This window comes from Haliotis rufescens, unplaced genomic scaffold (genome assembly GCF_023055435.1).
Source record: "Haliotis rufescens isolate VD_foot unplaced genomic scaffold, xgHalRufe1.0.p SCAF_9, whole genome shotgun sequence".
NCBI classification, from domain to species: Eukaryota; Metazoa; Mollusca; class Gastropoda; order Lepetellida; family Haliotidae; genus Haliotis; species Haliotis rufescens.
Genome location: NW_025964383.1, coordinates 49,121,627 through 49,139,218, shown reverse-complemented (window position 1 = coordinate 49,139,218; position 17,592 = coordinate 49,121,627). Strand labels below are relative to the sequence as shown.

Genomic DNA, 17,592 nt, shown 5'->3' with positions numbered 1-17,592 from the left:
CAGATAATTAAAAGAACACAATATTTTGAAGATGTATTCCACCCTATTGCTCCGCAACCACTTATCCGATTACTTTGAAACCTTGCATGCATCTGCTGCTTGAGCTGCTTGACATTTTTTGTTCTTTGACTTTGGTCATTGGTCACGTGGTTTGGCAGCCATATTGGATTCAAGGTTTTCACAGTGTTTTTTGGGTACGTGTCTTCAAATGCAAACAACTTTGAGTCCACTGCATGAAATGCTTTCAAACTTTCTGAGAATGGTCTCCACACATAACACAGTAAATGTTAATAGCCGATTTTGGATATCTTTTATAGTTGCGGCCAGATTGGATTTTGATTTTGATCATTTTTTGTCATCGAAATTTTACTATAAATATCATATCTTGTAAAGTTCTCCACAGAAACTATTGATAGTTTTACATGAAGTTAGTGTGCTATATGTACCTCATTTTTTGTTCTTCGACTTTGGTCATTGGTCACGTGGTTTGGCAGCCATTTTGGATTCAAGGTTTCAACAGTGTTTTTTGGGTACCTGTCTTTAAACGCAAACAACTCCGAGTCCACTGCATGAAATGCTTTCAAACTTTCTGATAATCGTCTCCATGCATAACACATCAAACTTAAATAGACGATTTTGGAATTCATGTTTAGTTACGGCCGTATTGAATTTTGATTTTGATCATTTTTTTCAACGAAATTTTGTTTTAAAGATCATATCTTGTAAGGTTCTCTACAGAAACTATTGCAAGTTTACATGAAGTTAGTGTGCCATATGCATCTCATTTATTGTTTTTAGTTGTATGCTAAAAATAACACCGCTTGGTGGTAATATTTGATCAATTTCGTAGCGGCGATTTCCGGTGACATCTTTTGACAGAGTTGGTACAAGCAAACCCTTTATGGATTCGAACATGTTCGAGGTCGGAAATGGTTTTAGAACAGACGTGGACACCCTGGCACACGCCAATTTCCTTGCGACAATACCCTGCAAGTGGTGACTACATTTGACTGATTTGGTTCAAGGAAACCCTTTGAGGATTCGAACATGGACGTTTGGGCACAGTGTTACTTGGAGCCCGCCATTGCTGCTTGCAGCTTTAATTATTATTGTTATTATTTACAGATCAAAATACAAAAATGCAGCAAAGGGGTTTTGGGTGATTATGGCACAGTCAGACTGGTCGGGCTCATCATTAGCTCTGGGACCTTGTCCCCTCTACACGCAGCCCAGACAGCGAATGGGACTTCTCCCAGGAAGCGCTGCCTGGTCGAACCCACCCAGAACTTTTCGGAGATTATTGTTGTTATTGTTATTGTTTAAGTTTCTGTATTGGAAGCTGGCACGTGGGCACTGTGAGCTAGGTGTTATTACATCAAGGTACATGGGAGTTTAGATTCTTTTTTATATTTCAGTCCTCATCGTAGACAATCTCAAATTATCTCGCCATATAGCAATCAGAACCTACACACTGCTAACAGGTGCCCACATACACGTATGTCTAAAGTCAGTGGATACGTATTTCTTGAAATCGCTTGGGGCAATCTTGGGCGGTCTTACCAATGAAATAATGCACTCCCACCGGAAGTAGCTCGGTTGGGATTGCAAATGTCTGATTGCTCTCCTCGTGCAGCACGGGCGCCCCGTGGCTCTTGTTGCACGTGCGGAACGACGTCTCGTCCACTTTGAAAGGCAGAATTGGGAAGTTGAGGCCGTCATACTGGCTCGGGGCGAATCTGGATACAATGGAAATTGTGTTATGAATAATGGATGTTCCTGAGATAATCTTTGTCGGAATAATACAAGATAACAACCAATGGTTATGTCCAGGCACTACTGGCGAACAGGCGGGACGTGCCTCAGACGTGCGACAATGGGGGCACCGAAAGTGGCCCTATCAGAAAGTGATTATTAATGTTCTATATATATGTCCAGATCACACCCATCCTTGTTATTATTTTTTTGAAACAGGAAATGTCATTTTATATTGAGTATATTTTTGATGTAACATCCGCCATCGTTTCCTTTCATCCACTGCCGTCAATCTGGACACGTGACTTACCTGACCATTTGGGACGGAGCTGTCGAGCATGCGCAATGCAGAGTACATTCGTTTTGGCTCTTTCCGCATGTCCGCAAGCTATTGTGTTAAGCACGTTATTTGCATAACATCAACGTGATTTTGTTCAAACTGGTTACCAGTGTGTCTTGGGAGGTTTTGCAGGGGCGGTCGGGTAGCCTAGGGGTTAAAGCGTTCGCTCGTCACGCCGAAGACCCGGGTTCAATTCCCGATATGGGTACAATGTGTGAAGCTCATTTGTGGTGTCCCCCGCCGTGATATTGATGGAAAATTGCTAAAAGCGGCGTAAAACCTTACTCACTGGGAGGTTTTGCAGTCTCCATATGATGATAGTGACCTTGACCTCATGTTCATACACAGCTGATTATTGTCACGTGACTATAGTTAATCTGTCATGGTGGTTGGGTGGGTATAGCAAGACACGGTCTTCTATTTACGGGGGTCCTTTACGCGTTTTGAGTGGCAGAATTCTTCAATGATCATGTCATCATCTGAGCAGATTTTCTTTCAGTGTATCCCCGTCCATCCGATAGTTTGTTGTATTTGAATCTGCGACTTTGTCCATCAGTATTACTGTATTTCAATCTGCGTGTCCGTCCGTTAGTTCTTATTTGTATTTCAATCTGCGACTTCATCCGTCAGATTGAATGTATTTCAATCTGTGTTATTGTATACTAGTGTTATTGTATACTAGCCACATAAAGAAACTGTGCACGGAGAAAATATATTCTGGATTGAAATACAACACAGCAAGAACAAAATGATGCAGACGCTGTAGCAGCTGAATGATCGGACCATAAGAAAATGTCAACGGGACCTGAACAACATCTGTTACGATGACGTCAGAAGATCAAAATGGAGGGGGGGGGGGGGGGGGGGGGGGCAAACGACAAAGTCACAAAGTCAATAACGGGTATGACCACCCTGTGCGTGAATCACAGCAGTGCATCGGCGACGCATGGAGTCCACCAAATGGGCATGGAAGGCCTGGGGAATGGCCTGCCATATCCTCCTCAAATCCTGTGCCAAGTCACGGACGTTATCTGGAGGATGTGGAAGACGACGCAGACGGCGCTCCATTTCATCCCAGATGAGCCACCTCCAAAACGATTCCTCCCCACAATACAGTTGCGTGCATAACGTTCTCCCAAACGCCGGTAGACACGTTGGCGCCCGTCACTGTGGGAAATGTTGAACCTCGATTCATCTGTAAAGACAACATTTCTCCACCATATTCGAGGTTGGCGAACATGATTTCGACACCATCTTAGACGGTTGACTCGATGACGGTGTGTCAGGATGGGACGTATGGCAGGGCGTCGTGGTCGAATCCCGTACTGACGTAAACGATTCCTGACAGTGTTGGGATGGATACGGCGCAGTCCAGGAATTGTCTGGGACGTCGTTACTGCCGTTTGGATCCTGTGTCGGAGATGTGTAACTCGAATCCATCTGTCCTGTCTTGGCGTCGTTACTCGGGGGGGTCCTGAACGTGGGTGGTCGGCAACGTCATTTGTGTTCTGATAACGCCTCACCAATGCCGATATCGTGTTACGATGGCATTGGAAATGTGTTGCCACCTGTTGTTGCCTCATTCCCGCTCGGATCATTCCAATGGCTTCATGGCGCTGTGCAGCTGTCAATCTTGGCATGATTTGTGATTGCTTGTGTCTGCGCCTGAGAAGTTTTGAGTTTTTGAATGACCACAGATCATGCTTTCCAAAGTGACAACGAATTTTGAGTTGCACATGCTGTGTACAGCTGCACAGGAAGCACGTGCAGTAACACATTGCACATCCATAGGCCTCCATCAATGACGTCATATCGCATGGCACGTGCATGAGCGTTTGAATGTCTCCAATAATTGCTGTGTTCAAACCTATATTTCATATATGGACGGTGTGCCCTTATATCTATATTTTCTCCGTGCACAGTTTCTTTATGTGGCTAGTATATTTCAATCTGCGTGTCCGTCCGTCAGTGTGATTGTATTTCAATCTGCGTGTCCGTCCGTCAGTGTGATTGTATTTCAATCTGCGTGTCCGTCCGTCAGTGCTATTGTATTTCAATCTGCGTGTCCGTCCGTCAGTGTTATTGTATTTCAATCTGCGTGTCCGTCCGTCAGTGCTATTGTATTTCAATCTGCGTGTCCGTCCGTCAGTGTTATTGTATTTCAATCTGCGTGTCCGTCCGTCAGTGCGATTGTATTTCAATCTGCGTGTCCGTCCGTCAGTGTGATTGTATTTCAATCTGCGTGTCCGTCCGTCAGTGCTATTGTATTTCAATCTGCGTGTCCGTCCGTCAGTGTTATTGTATTTCAATCTGCGTGTCCGTCCGTCAGTGTGATTGTATTTCAATCTGCGTGTCCGTCCGTCAGTGTGATTGTATTTCAATCTGCGTGTCCGTCCGTCAGTGTGATTGTATTTCAATCTGCGTGTCCGTCCGTCAGTGCTATTGTATTTCAATCTGCGTGTCCGTCCGTCAGTGTGATTGTATTTCAATCTGCGTGTCCGTCCGTCAGTGCTATTGTATTTCAATCTGCGTGTCCGTCCGTCAGTGTTATTGTATTTCAATCTGCGTGTCCGTCCGTCAGTGTGATTGTATTTCAATCTGCGTGTCCGTCCGTAGCTCTAGCTATCCCAGCCCCGTGGCTGGCGGGTATTGTGATTTGATTATTGGTCCGCTCCGCAGTGGTGCCCCGTCTGGACTCGAACACTCACACACCAGGTAATCCTACTGACAGCTCTCCTGCAGTCTGACATTAATGATAACCTAAACAGGCAATCACTTCTATCGGTGGCAAACGTGATTGACAATATTTGTTTAACCTGACGCTAATGACGACGCACAGAGCGTAACGTATGGCAGGCACACCGAGCACACTATGGCCACATTGGAGTCGTCGGTAATTACGGAGTTGCGCAAACCACGCGAAGGTAGGATGGGGAGGGAGGGATTGTGGTTGGGGGTGGGGGGATGGGAGGGGGTTGACAGAGTTGCACAAACGACGCGAGGGTGGGAGGGTGAGAGAGAGGGAGGGATTGAGAGGGAGAGAGGGGGGGGGGGGGAGACAGTTGCACAAACGACGCGAGGGTGGAATGTAGGGTGGGAAGAAGAGGGAGAGAGAGAAGGACAGAGGAAGTGAGGGAGGGAAGGAGAAGAGGGTGTACTCACGGCAATACCCACGGTGTATTCACATTACCTTGAGTGTACTCACGGCAATACCAGAGATTAGAATATTAAATTTCCTATCTGATGATGTAAATGTATATGCAAATATTAAATCGGTTTGAAAACAAGACACTTCTGAGTGTTGTCCGAGAATTTATTCTGCGTTGAAAAACAGCACATTTCGCCGCTTTTTATCGTACACCGATAAAAGTACTGTGCGACATTTTAAATTTGTTTGCTGTTTTACAGAAACTGTGAGCGAACAAAATACAGCCTTATACCCGAAAGCCATAAATATATAACAAATGAATTTATATGCTTATGTATAACGTTATACATTCAATACAAAAAATAGGCTGCCGTAAATGACGAAAACGGATTTTCGTCTATGACGTCAAAAGACGACAGAGGTGTACACACGTACAAAGACAAGGGCCATAACTCCGCTATACTTAGCACTAGTTTATTGTAACTCTGGTCACTAGAAAGCAATTCGCTGTGGATAAGGACATTATATTTTCGTGTTGATTTGTTCACGAGGAGGCACACTATTCCAACACAAATATTGATATTGAAACTATACGTTTAGTTATAAATAAACCCATAAAGTGGTTCATAATAGAGAAAGTGAAAGCGAAATGGATGGCCCTATCTAACCTTTAACTTAGTCCTTAGATTCCAACATTCCCCTGATTGTGTAAGTGTAATTTGACTACTGTTGCACCATTATTATTGGAGCACTAGCCTTTTCATCATGGCTGGTTTTATGGCATTGACAACGTCGGAGAAGGATGACACTGGTATTTTGATTGATATATATATCTCCTACACTTCGCTCATGGTATGGAAAATCTCGATAGTATGTATATAACGGAGTTTGACGCCTTTTCGACACAACATGAAATGACTGCTTTTACAATGTAAATAAATTCTTGAATATATAAACAATTGTTCACTGACAACAGTACGTGGGAATTTACGAGGGGACTTTCGTTGATTCCGGGATTTTATTTACATAAATGTGACATGTAAGTAATCAGAAACATTCTGGCAATCTGTCTACTGTTATTTGTTGTTATATTTTTCATTGAAACCAAGAGAAATAGTCAGAAATTCCGATAAATACTGTTGACGTTGTGCGTCAGTCATGGCGTCACGCAGGACGGAAACTTTGACTATTTCTGTTGAATTTATCAATTCATTGCAATCTTTCTATTTTTAATACCGTAATTCCTCCTACGATTCTCTTCTCATCCACAATCTGAAAATGTTTAGCAAATGTGTGTGACGAATAGACAAAAGGATAACTCAAAATAGGGGAAAATGCTACATTGTGTTAAGGATTGACTTAGTAATTTGTTCGGTTTATTGAGGTAAGAATCGAAAAACCGACGTGCAAACTGTATGAATCTGCGTAGCTAGGCTAACTCTGTCTGCATGGTGGGCTAACTGTGTTGGTCTGTGTGTTAGGCTAACTCTATCTGTCTGTGTGTTAGGCTAACTCTATCTGTCTGTGTGTTAGGCTGACTGTGTTTGTCTGTGTGTTAGGCTAACAGTGTTTGTCTGTGTGTTAGCTAACTTGACCTGCTACTTACTTCCACACGGGTATCAGCACAACGCACAACGGCACTAGATGTCCTTGACACAGTTGGACATTAACCGTAACGTCACACTGAGCAGTCAGAGCGCGTCCGTATGACTTCACACTGGGCAGTGAGGCCGTCTGTATGACGTCGTACTGGCCAATGAGGCCGTCTGTATGACGTCATACTGGGTAGTGAGGCCGTCTGTATGACGTCACACTGGGCAGTGAGGCCGTCTGTATGACGTCACACTGGGCATTGAGGCCGTCTGTATGACGTCAAACTGGGCAGTGAGGCCGTCTGTATGACGTCAAACTGGGCAGTGAGGCCGTCTGTATGACGTCACACTGGGTAGTGAGGCCGTCTGTATGACGTCAAACTGGGCAGTGAGGCCGTCTGTATGACGTCACACTGGGCATTGAGGCCGTCTGTATGACGTCACACTGGGCAGTGAGGCCGTCTGTATGACGTCACACTGGGCATTGAGGCCGTCTGTATGACGTCAAACTGGGCAGTGAGGCCGTCTGTATGACGTCATTCTGAGCAGTGAGGCCGTCTGTATGACGTCACACTGGGCAGTGAGGCCGTCTGTATGACGCTTTGCAACGCACCCTTATGTACGTACACACATATTCCACGGCAACGATGTATATTTGGGCAGGACTTACTATAAATGAATTTGTCCTCCAACTATATATTCTGCACCGTCAGCCTTGCTTGACAACGGTATAAAGATCAATACCGAAACATCGCATTTGCAGTAATTAAAGAAGTTGTTATCCATACATTGTGTCTACTTGGAGGACTTACTGTAGGTTGACGCCCCTCTGCACCTCCACGGGGGACAGTTGAGGTTCAATGAAGTCGTTCGGGCGATCTGTGAAGCCGAAGCAGGATTGGACGGTGTGGCACGTCAGCTGCAACATACAACATCTACGTCAGTGCACAACATCATCATCTATATAGTCAGTACCACCTGTAAGTGTCAGTGGTAGTGTACACCTGTAAGTGTCAGTGGTAGTGTACACCTGTAAGTGTCAGTGGTAGTGTACACCTGTAAGTGTAGGTGGTAGTGTACACCTGTAAGTGTAGGTGGTGGTGTACACCTGTAAGTGTAGGTGGTAGTGTACACCTGTAAGTGTAGGTGGTAGTGTACACCTGTAAGTGTAGATGGTAGTGTACACCTGTAAGTGTAGGTGGTAGTGTACACCTGTAAGTGTAGGTGGTAGTGTACACCTGTAAGTGTCAGTGGTAGTGTACACCTGTAAGTGTCAGTGGTAGTGTACACCTGTAAGTGTAGGTGGTAGTGTACACCTGTAAGTGTCAGTGGTAGTGTACACCTGTAAGTGTAGGCGGTAGTGGACACCTGTAAGTGTAGGTGGTAGTGTACACCTGTAAGTGTAGGTGGTAGTGTACACCTGTAAGTGTCAGTGGTGGTGTACACCTGTAAGTGTAGGTGGTAGTGTCAACTGTAAGTGTAGGTGGTAGTTTACAAATGTAAATGTAGGTGGTAGTGTACACCTGTAAGTGTAGGTGGTAGTGTCAACTGTAAGTGTAGGTGGTAGTTTACAAATGTAAATGTAGGTGGTAGTGGACACCTGTAAGTGTAGATGGCAGTGTACACCTGTAAGTGTAGGTGGTAGTGTACACCTGTAAGTGTCAGTGGTAGTGTACACCTGTAAGTGTCAGTGGTAGTGTACACCTGTAGGTGTCAGTGGTAGTGTACACCTGTAAGTGTAGGTGGTAGTGTACACCTGTAAGTGTAGGTGGTAGTGTACACCTGTAAGTGTAGGTGGTAGTGTACACCTGTAAGTGTAGGTGGTAGTGTACACCTGTAAATGTCAGTGGTAGTGTACACCTGTAAGTGTAGGTGGTAGTGTGCACCTGTAAGTGTAGGTGGTAGTGTACACCTGTAAGTGTGGGTGGTAGTGTACACCTGTAAGTGTAGGTGGTAGTGTACACCTGTAAGTGTAGGTGGTAGTGTACACCTGTAAGTGTCAGTGGTAGTGTACACCTGTAAGTGTAGGTGGTAGTGTGCACCTGTAAGTGTAGGTGGTAGTGTACACCTGTAAGTGTGGGTGGTAGTGTACACCTGTAAGTGTCAGTGTCAGTGTACACCTGTAAGTGTAGGTGGTAGTGTACACCTGTAAGTGTCAGTGGTAGTGTACACCTGTAAGTGTAGGTGGTAGTGTACACCTGTAAGTGTAGGTGGTAGTGTACACCTGTAAGTGTCAGTGGTAGTGTACACCTGTAAGTGTCAGTGGTAGTGTACACCTGTAAGTGTCAGTGGTAGTGTACACCTGTAAATGTAGGTGGTAGTGTACACCTGTAAGTGTAGGTGGTAGTGTACACCTGTAAGTGTCAGTGGTAGTTTACACCTGTAAGTGTCAGTGGTAGTGTACACCTGTAAGTGTCAATGGTAGTGTACACCTGTAAGTGTAGGTGGTAGTGTACACCTGTAAGTGTCAGTGGTAGTGTACACCTGTAAGTGTCAGTGGTAGTGTACACCTGTAAGTGTAGGTGGTAGTGTACACCTGTAAGTGTCAGTGTCAGTGTACACCTGTAAGTGTGGGTGGTAGTGTACACCTGTAAGTGTCAGTGGTGGTGTACACCTGTAAGTGTAGGTGGTACTGTGCACCTGTAAGTGTCAGTGGTAGTGTACACCTGTAAGTGTAGGTGGTAGTGTACACCTGTAAGTGTAGGTGGTAGTGTACACCTGTATGTGTGGGTGGTAGTGTACACCTGTAAGTGTGGGTGGTAGTGTACACCTGTAAGTGTAGGTGGTAGTGTACACCTGTAAGTGTAGGTGGTAGTGTACACCTGTATGTGTGGGTGGTAGTGTACACCTGTAAGTGTCGGTGGTAGTGTACACCTGTAAGTGTAGGTGGTACTGTGCACCTGTAAGTGTCAGTGGTAGTGTACACCTGTAAGTGTAGGTGGTAGTGTACACCTGTAAGTGTAGGTGGTAGTGTACACCTGTAAGTGTCAGTGGTAGTGTACACCTGTAAGTGTAGGTGGTAGTGTACACCTGTAAGTGTCAGTGTCAGTGTACACCTGTAAGTGTGGGTGGTAGTGTACACCTGTAAATGTAGGTAGTAGTGTACACCTGTAAGTGTCAGTGGTAGTGTACACCTGTAAGTGTCAGTGGTAGTGTACACCTGTAGGTGTCAGTGGTAGTGTACACCTGTAAGTGTAGGTGGTAGTGTACACCTGTAAGTGTAGGTGGTAGTGTACACCTGTAAGTGTAGGTGGTAGTGTACACCTGTAAGTGTAGGTGGTAGTGTACACCTGTAAATGTCAGTGGTAGTGTACACCTGTAAGTGTAGGTGGTAGTGTGCACCTGTAAGTGTCAGTGGTAGTGTACACCTGTAAGTGTCAGTGGTAGTGTACACCTGTAAGTGTCAGTGGTAGTGTACACCTGTAAATGTAGGTGGTAGTGTGCACCTGTAAGTGTAGGTGGTAGTGTACACCTGTAAGTGTGGGTGGTAGTGTACACCTGTAAGTGTCAGTGTCAGTGTACACCTGTAAGTGTAGGTGGTAGTGTACACCTGTAAGTGTCAGTGGTAGTGTACACCTGTAAGTGTAGGTGGTAGTGTACACCTGTAAGTGTAGGTGGTAGTGTACACCTGTAAGTGTCAGTGGTAGTGTACACCTGTAAGTGTCAGTGGTAGTGTACACCTGTAAGTGTCAGTGGTAGTGTACACCTGTAAATGTAGGTGGTAGTGTACACCTGTAAGTGTAGGTGGTAGTGTACACCTGTAAGTGTCAGTGGTAGTTTACACCTGTAAGTGTCAGTGGTAGTGTACACCTGTAAGTGTCAGTGGTAGTGTACACCTGTAAGTGTAGGTGGTAGTGTACACCTGTAAGTGTCAGAGGTAGTGTACACCTGTAAGTGTCAGTGGTAGTGTACACCTGTAAGTGTAGGTGGTAGTGTACACCTGTAAGTGTCAGTGTCAGTGTACACCTGTAAGTGTGGGTGGTAGTGTACACCTGTAAGTGTCAGTGGTGGTGTACACCTGTAAGTGTAGGTGGTACTGTGCACCTGTAAGTGTCAGTGGTAGTGTACACCTGTAAGTGTAGGTGGTAGTGTACACCTGTAAGTGTAGGTGGTAGTGTACACCTGTATGTGTGGGTGGTAGTGTACACCTGTAAGTGTGGGTGGTAGTGTACACCTGTAAGTGTAGGTGGTAGTGTACACCTGTAAGTGTAGGTGGTAGTGTACACCTGTAAATGTCAGTGGTAGTGTACACCTGTAAGTGTAGGTGGTAGTGTGCACCTGTAAGTGTAGGTGGTAGTGTACACCTGTAAGTGTGGGTGGTAGTGTACACCTGTAAGTGTAGGTGGTAGTGTACACCTGTAAGTGTAGGTGGTAGTGTACACCTGTAAGTGTCAGTGGTAGTGTACACCTGTAAGTGTAGGTGGTAGTGTACACCTGTAAGTGTAGGTGGTAGTGTACACCTGTAAGTGTGGGTGGTAGTGTACACCTGTAAGTGTAGGTGGTAGTGTACACCTGTAAGTGTAGGTGGTAGTGTACACCTGTAAGTGTAGGTGGTAGTGTACACCTGTAAGTGTAGGTGGTAGTGTACACCTGTAAGTGTAGGTGGTAGTGTACACCTGTAAATGTCAGTGGTAGTGTACACCTGTAAGTGTAGGTGGTAGTGTGCACCTGTAAGTGTAGGTGGTAGTGTACACCTGTAAGTGTGGGTGGTAGTGTACACCTGTAAGTGTAGGTGGTAGTGTACACCTGTAAGTGTAGGTGGTAGTGTACACCTGTAAGTGTCAGTGGTAGTGTACACCTGTAAGTGTAGGTGGTAGTGTACACCTGTAAGTGTAGGTGGTAGTGTACACCTGTAAGTGTGGGTGGTAGTGTACACCTGTAAGTGTAGGTGGTAGTGTACACCTGTAAGTGTAGGTGGTAGTGTACACCTGTAAGTGTCAGTGGTAGTGTACACCTGTAAGTGTAGGTGGTAGTGTGCACCTGTAAGTGTGGGTGGTAGTGTACACCTGTAAGTGTCAGTGTCAGTGTACACCTGTAAGTGTAGGTGGTAGTGTACACCTGTAAGTGTCAGTGGTAGTGTACACCTGTAAGTGTAGGTAGTAGTGTACACCTGTAAGTGTAGGTGGTAGTGTACACCTGTAAGTGTCAGTGGTAGTGTACACCTGTAAGTGTCAGTGGTAGTGTACACCTGTAAGTGTCAGTGGTAGTGTACACCTGTAAATGTAGGTGGTAGTGTACACCTGTAAGTGTAGGTGGTAGTGTACACCTGTAAGTGTCAGTGGTAGTTTACACCTGTAAGTGTCAGTGGTAGTGTACACCTGTAAGTGTCAGTGGTAGTGTACACCTGTAAGTGTAGGTGGTAGTGTACACCTGTAAGTGTCAGTGGTAGTGTACACCTGTAAGTGTCAGTGGTAGTGTACACCTGTAAGTGTAGGTGGTAGTGTACACCTGTAAGTGTCAGTGTCAGTGTACACCTGTAAGTGTGGGTGGTAGTGTACACCTGTAAGTGTCAGTGGTGGTGTACACCTGTAAGTGTAGGTGGTACTGTGCACCTGTAAGTGTCAGTGGTAGTGTACACCTGTAAGTGTAGGTGGTAGTGTACACCTGTAAGTGTAGGTGGTAGTGTACACCTGTATGTGTGGGTGGTAGTGTACACCTGTAAGTGTGGGTGGTAGTGTACACCTGTAAGTGTAGGTGGTAGTGTACACCTGTAAGTGTAGGTGGTAGTGTACACCTGTATGTGTGGGTGGTAGTGTACACCTGTAAGTGTCGGTGGTAGTGTACACCTGTAAGTGTAGGTGGTACTGTGCACCTGTAAGTGTCAGTGGTAGTGTACACCTGTAAGTGTAGGTGGTAGTGTACACCTGTAAGTGTAGGTGGTAGTGTACACCTGTAAGTGTCAGTGGTAGTGTACACCTGTAAGTGTCAGTGGTAGTGTACACCTGTAAGTGTCAGTGTCAGTGTACACCTGTAAGTGTGGGTGGTAGTGTACACCTGTAAATGTAGGTAGTAGTGTACACCTGTAAGTGTCAGTGGTAGTGTACACCTGTAAGTGTCAGTGGTAGTGTACACATGTAGGTGTCAGTGGTAGTGTACACCTGTAAGTGTAGGTGGTAGTGTACACCTGTAAGTGTAGGTGGTAGTGTACACCTGTAAGTGTAGGTGGTAGTGTACACCTGTAAGTGTAGGTGGTAGTGTACACCTGTAAATGTCAGTGGTAGTGTACACCTGTAAGTGTAGGTGGTAGTGTGCACCTGTAAGTGTCAGTGGTAGTGTACACCTGTAAGTGTCAGTGGTAGTGTACACCTGTAAGTGTCAGTGGTAGTGTACACCTGTAAATGTAGGTGGTAGTGTACACCTGTAAGTGTAGGTGGTAGTGTACACCTGTAAGTGTCAGTGGTAGTTTACACCTGTAAGTGTCAGTGGTAGTGTACACCTGTAAGTGTCAGTGGTAGTTTACACCTGTAAGTGTCAGTGGTAGTGTACACCTGTAAGTGTCAGTGGTAGTGTACACCTGTAAGTGTAGGTGGTAGTGTACACCTGTAAGTGTCAGTGGTAGTGTACACCTGTAAGTGTAGGTGGTAGTGTACACCTGTAAGTGTCAGTGTCAGTGTACACCTGTAAGTGTGGGTGGTAGTGTACACCTGTAAGTGTCAGTGGTGGTGTACACCTGTAAGTGTCAGTGGTAGTGTACACCTGTAAGTGTAGGTGGTAGTGTACACCTGTAAGTGTCAGTGGTGGTGTACACCTGTAAGTGTAGGTGGTACTGTGCACCTGTAAGTGTCAGTGGTAGTGTACACCTGTAAGTGTAGGTGGTAGTGTACACCTGTAAGTGTAGGTGGTAGTGTACACCTGTATGTGTGGGTGGTACTGTGCACCTGTAAGTGTCAGTGGTAGTGTACACCTGTAAGTGTAGGTGGTAGTGTACACCTGTAAGTGTAGGTGGTAGTGTACACCTGTATGTGTGGGTGGTAGTGTACACCTGTAAGTGTCAGTGGTAGTGTACACCTGTAAGTGTATGTGGTAGTGTACACCTGTAAGTGTCAGTGGTAGTGTACACCTGTAAGTGTAGGTGGTAGTGTACACCTGTAAGTGTCAGTGTCAGTGTACACCTGTAAGTGTGGGTGGTAGTGTACACCTGTAAATGTAGGTAGTAGTGTACACCTGTAAGTGTAGGTGGTAGTGTACACCTGTAAGTGTAGGTGGTAGTGTACACCTGTAAGTGTAGGTGGTAGTGTACACCTGTAAGTGTAGGTGGTAGTGTACACCTGTAAGTGTAGGTGGTAGTGTACACCTGTAAGTGTCAGTGGTAGTGTACACCTGTAAGTGTAGGTGGTAGTCTAGTCTGAGACTGGGAAAGGATTCTTCCATTTCTAACAGAATCACGTCACCGCACAATTAGCCAGATGTGTGCCCAAAATCGTAAACATCAATCCGACAATTGGGTCTCACTAATCAGATTAACCAAGCATACCCGCGATTCGTCCGAACAGCTTCCGGACATAATTTACTTAACTTGTTGAATGTGTCAATACCGGTCTAAACCATGCGTCTCCTTCAACAAGCTCGCTTAAATCCTGTCTCTTGGCCCGAGGCTTGTTCCTCACAGCGGCGGGAAAAAAACTGACAAAAACGTTCTATTAAACGCTATGTGTTTACTGAACACTTGAGAGCCGACATTTGGCGCTGTAGAAGAGTATTGATCATGTGGAGAGCCCACGTGGGGCCGCGCTGGCCACTACATCACTCCCCCGTCCCCGACACCTGCAGCACGCGCTCCGAGATGAGGGCTCGGGTTACCCATCCATATGATTCAAGCACCACTTAATTTTCACACCCAACACAGGGTAGGGGCCCGACTTCATGATCGATCAGCCCCTGTCATATTTATCAGATCCCTGGTTGGTTCAGATGGCAAAATGGAGGTTCAAGTGCTGCCGTTATGTCTTCAGGATCTTTACAGACTTTACCAAACACAGACGCTGAAGTAATCACTCTCATATCCCTCTGGTACACACAGCCAACACAGTCAGATGCTGAAGTAATCACTCTCATATCACTCTGGTACACACAGCCAACACAGTCAGATGCTGAAGTAATCACTCTCATATCACTCTGGTACACACAGCCAACACAGTCAGATGCTGAAGTAATCACTCTAACGTCACTCTGGTACACACACACAGCAAACACAGTCCGATGCTGAAGAAATCACTCTCATATCACTGTGGTACACAGATACACACAGCTAAAACAGTCAGATGCTGAAGAAATCACTCTCATAACACACTGGTACACACACACACACAGCAAACACAGTCAGATGCTGGAGTAATCACTCTCATATCGCTCTGGTACACACACACAGCCAACACAATCAGATGCTGAAGTAATCACTCTCATAACACTCTTGTACACACACAGAGCCAAAACAGTCAGATTCTGATGTAATCACTCTCACATCACTCTGGTACACACATACACAACAAACACAGTCAGATGCTGAAGTAATCACTCTCATACCACTCTGGTACACACACACACACACAGCAAACACAGTCAGATGCTGGAGTAATCACTCTCATATCACTCTGGTACACACACACAGCCAAAAGAGTCAGATGCTGAAGTAATCACTCTCATATCACTCTGGTACACACAGCCAACACAGTCAGATGCTGAAGTAATCACTCTCATACCACTCTGGTACACACACACACACAGCAAACACAGTCAGATGCTGGAGTAATCACTCTCATAACACTCTGGTACACACACACAGCCAACACAGTCAGATGCTAAAGTTATCACTCTCATATCACTCTGGTACACACAACCAAAACAGTCAGATGCTGATCTAATAACTCTCATACCACTCTGGTACACACACACAGCCAAAACAATCAGATGCTGAAGTAATCACTCTCATAACACTCTGGTACACACACACAGCCAACACAGTCAGATGCTAAAGTTATCACTCTCATATCACTCTGGTACACACAACCAAAACAGTCAGATGCTGATCTAATAACTCTCATACCACTCTGGTACACACACACAGCCAAAACAATCAGATGCTGAAGAAATCACTTCCATATCACTCTGGTACGCACACACAGCCAACACCCTTTAGGTGCTGAAGTAATCACTCTCATATCACTCTTGTACACACACACAGCCAACACAGTCAGATGCTGAAGTAATCACTCTCATACCACTCTGGTACACACACACAGCCAACACAGTCAGATGCTGAAAAAATCACTCTCATACCACTCTGGTACACACACACAGCCAACACAGTCAGATGCTGAAGTAATCACTCTCATACCACTCTGGTACACACACACACACAGCCAACACAGTCAGATGCTGAAGTAATCACTCTCATACCACTCTGGTACACACACACAGTCAACACAGTCAGATGCTGAAGTAATCACTCTCATAACACTCTGGTACACACACACACACACAGCCAACACAGTCAGATGCTGAAGTAATCACTCTCATACCACTCTGGTACACACACACAGCCAACACAGTCAGATGCTGAAGTAATCACTCTCATACCACTCTGGTACACACACACAGCCAAAACAATCAGATGCTGAAGAAATCACTTCCATATCACTCTGGTACGCACACACAGCCAACACCCTTTAGATGCTGAAGTAATCACTCTCATATCACTCTTGTACACACACACAGCCAACACAGTCAGATGCTGAAGTAATCACTCTCATACCACTCTGGTACACACACACAGCCAACACAGTCAGATGCTGAAGTAATCACTCTCATACCACTCTGGTACACACACACACACACAGTCAGATGCTGAAGTAATCACTCTCATACCACTCTGGTACACACACACACAGCCAAAACAGTCAGATGCTGAATAAATCACTTCCATATCACTCTGGTACACACACAGCCAACACAGTCAGATGCTGAAGTAATCACTCTCATACCCTGCTGGCTTACGGGAGTTTCTCAAGTGCTTTTTGTGATTCGTGGATTAAACATCAAACTAACGTGATGCGCGCTTTGTGTCGAGAATTGCTCCTGACTTGCGGTAAGAACATGACGCAAAACCCGTAAAATAAGGGATTATAGGAGTTTCTCGGGACTAAACAGTAAACAGTTGTGTAGGAGCTAATGGATTGTATCTCATTGTCCCTGCCACTGGAAGAGGGTTTATGCAAAGTAGGACTTAAAGATCAGTGTGTAGCACGTGACGATGTGGTTCACCGTCGTAGGCCCATCTTCATCCATTTCAACTTTATTCAACGCGGGTTTATGTCCACAACGAATAGATGCCGAGCTGGAGTCTCCAGTCTCACTACGCTGGGAGTCTGCCAAGTGATGTATGTGGCTCCTCATCCGCTTCTTGATAACCATCCATTGTGTATCTAGTCTACACTTGATATGTTACATTGAATAGCTAGCCTACACTTGACATGTTACATTAAGTATCTAGCCTACACTTGACATGTTACATTAAGTATCTAGCCTACACTTGACATGTTACACTATGTATCTATCCCACAATTGATATGTTACACTATGTATCTAGCCTACACTTGATATGTTACATTGAAAATCTAGCCTACACTTGACATGTTACACTATGTATCTAGCATACACTTGACATGTCACACGTTGTACCTAACCTACACTTGACATGTTACACTGTGTATCTAGCATACACTTGACATGTCACACGTTGTACCTAACCTACATTTGACATG

The 17,592-nt window shown here is 45.2% G+C and overlaps 1 protein-coding gene across 1 annotated transcript in view; it reads right to left on the bottom strand.

Moving 5' to 3' along the window:
- LOC124126877 (delta and Notch-like epidermal growth factor-related receptor) overlaps positions 1–17,592 on the bottom strand; it is a 134,223-nt gene that overhangs the window by 32,213 nt on the left and 84,418 nt on the right. The window contains exons 2-3 of the mRNA XM_048390635.1: positions 7,645–7,751; positions 1,561–1,736 (exon numbers count right to left, since the gene is read on the bottom strand). Coding sequence (XP_048246592.1) covers positions 1,561–1,736; positions 7,645–7,751 — 283 coding nt within the window. The remainder of the gene's footprint in view (positions 1–1,560; positions 1,737–7,644; positions 7,752–17,592) is intronic.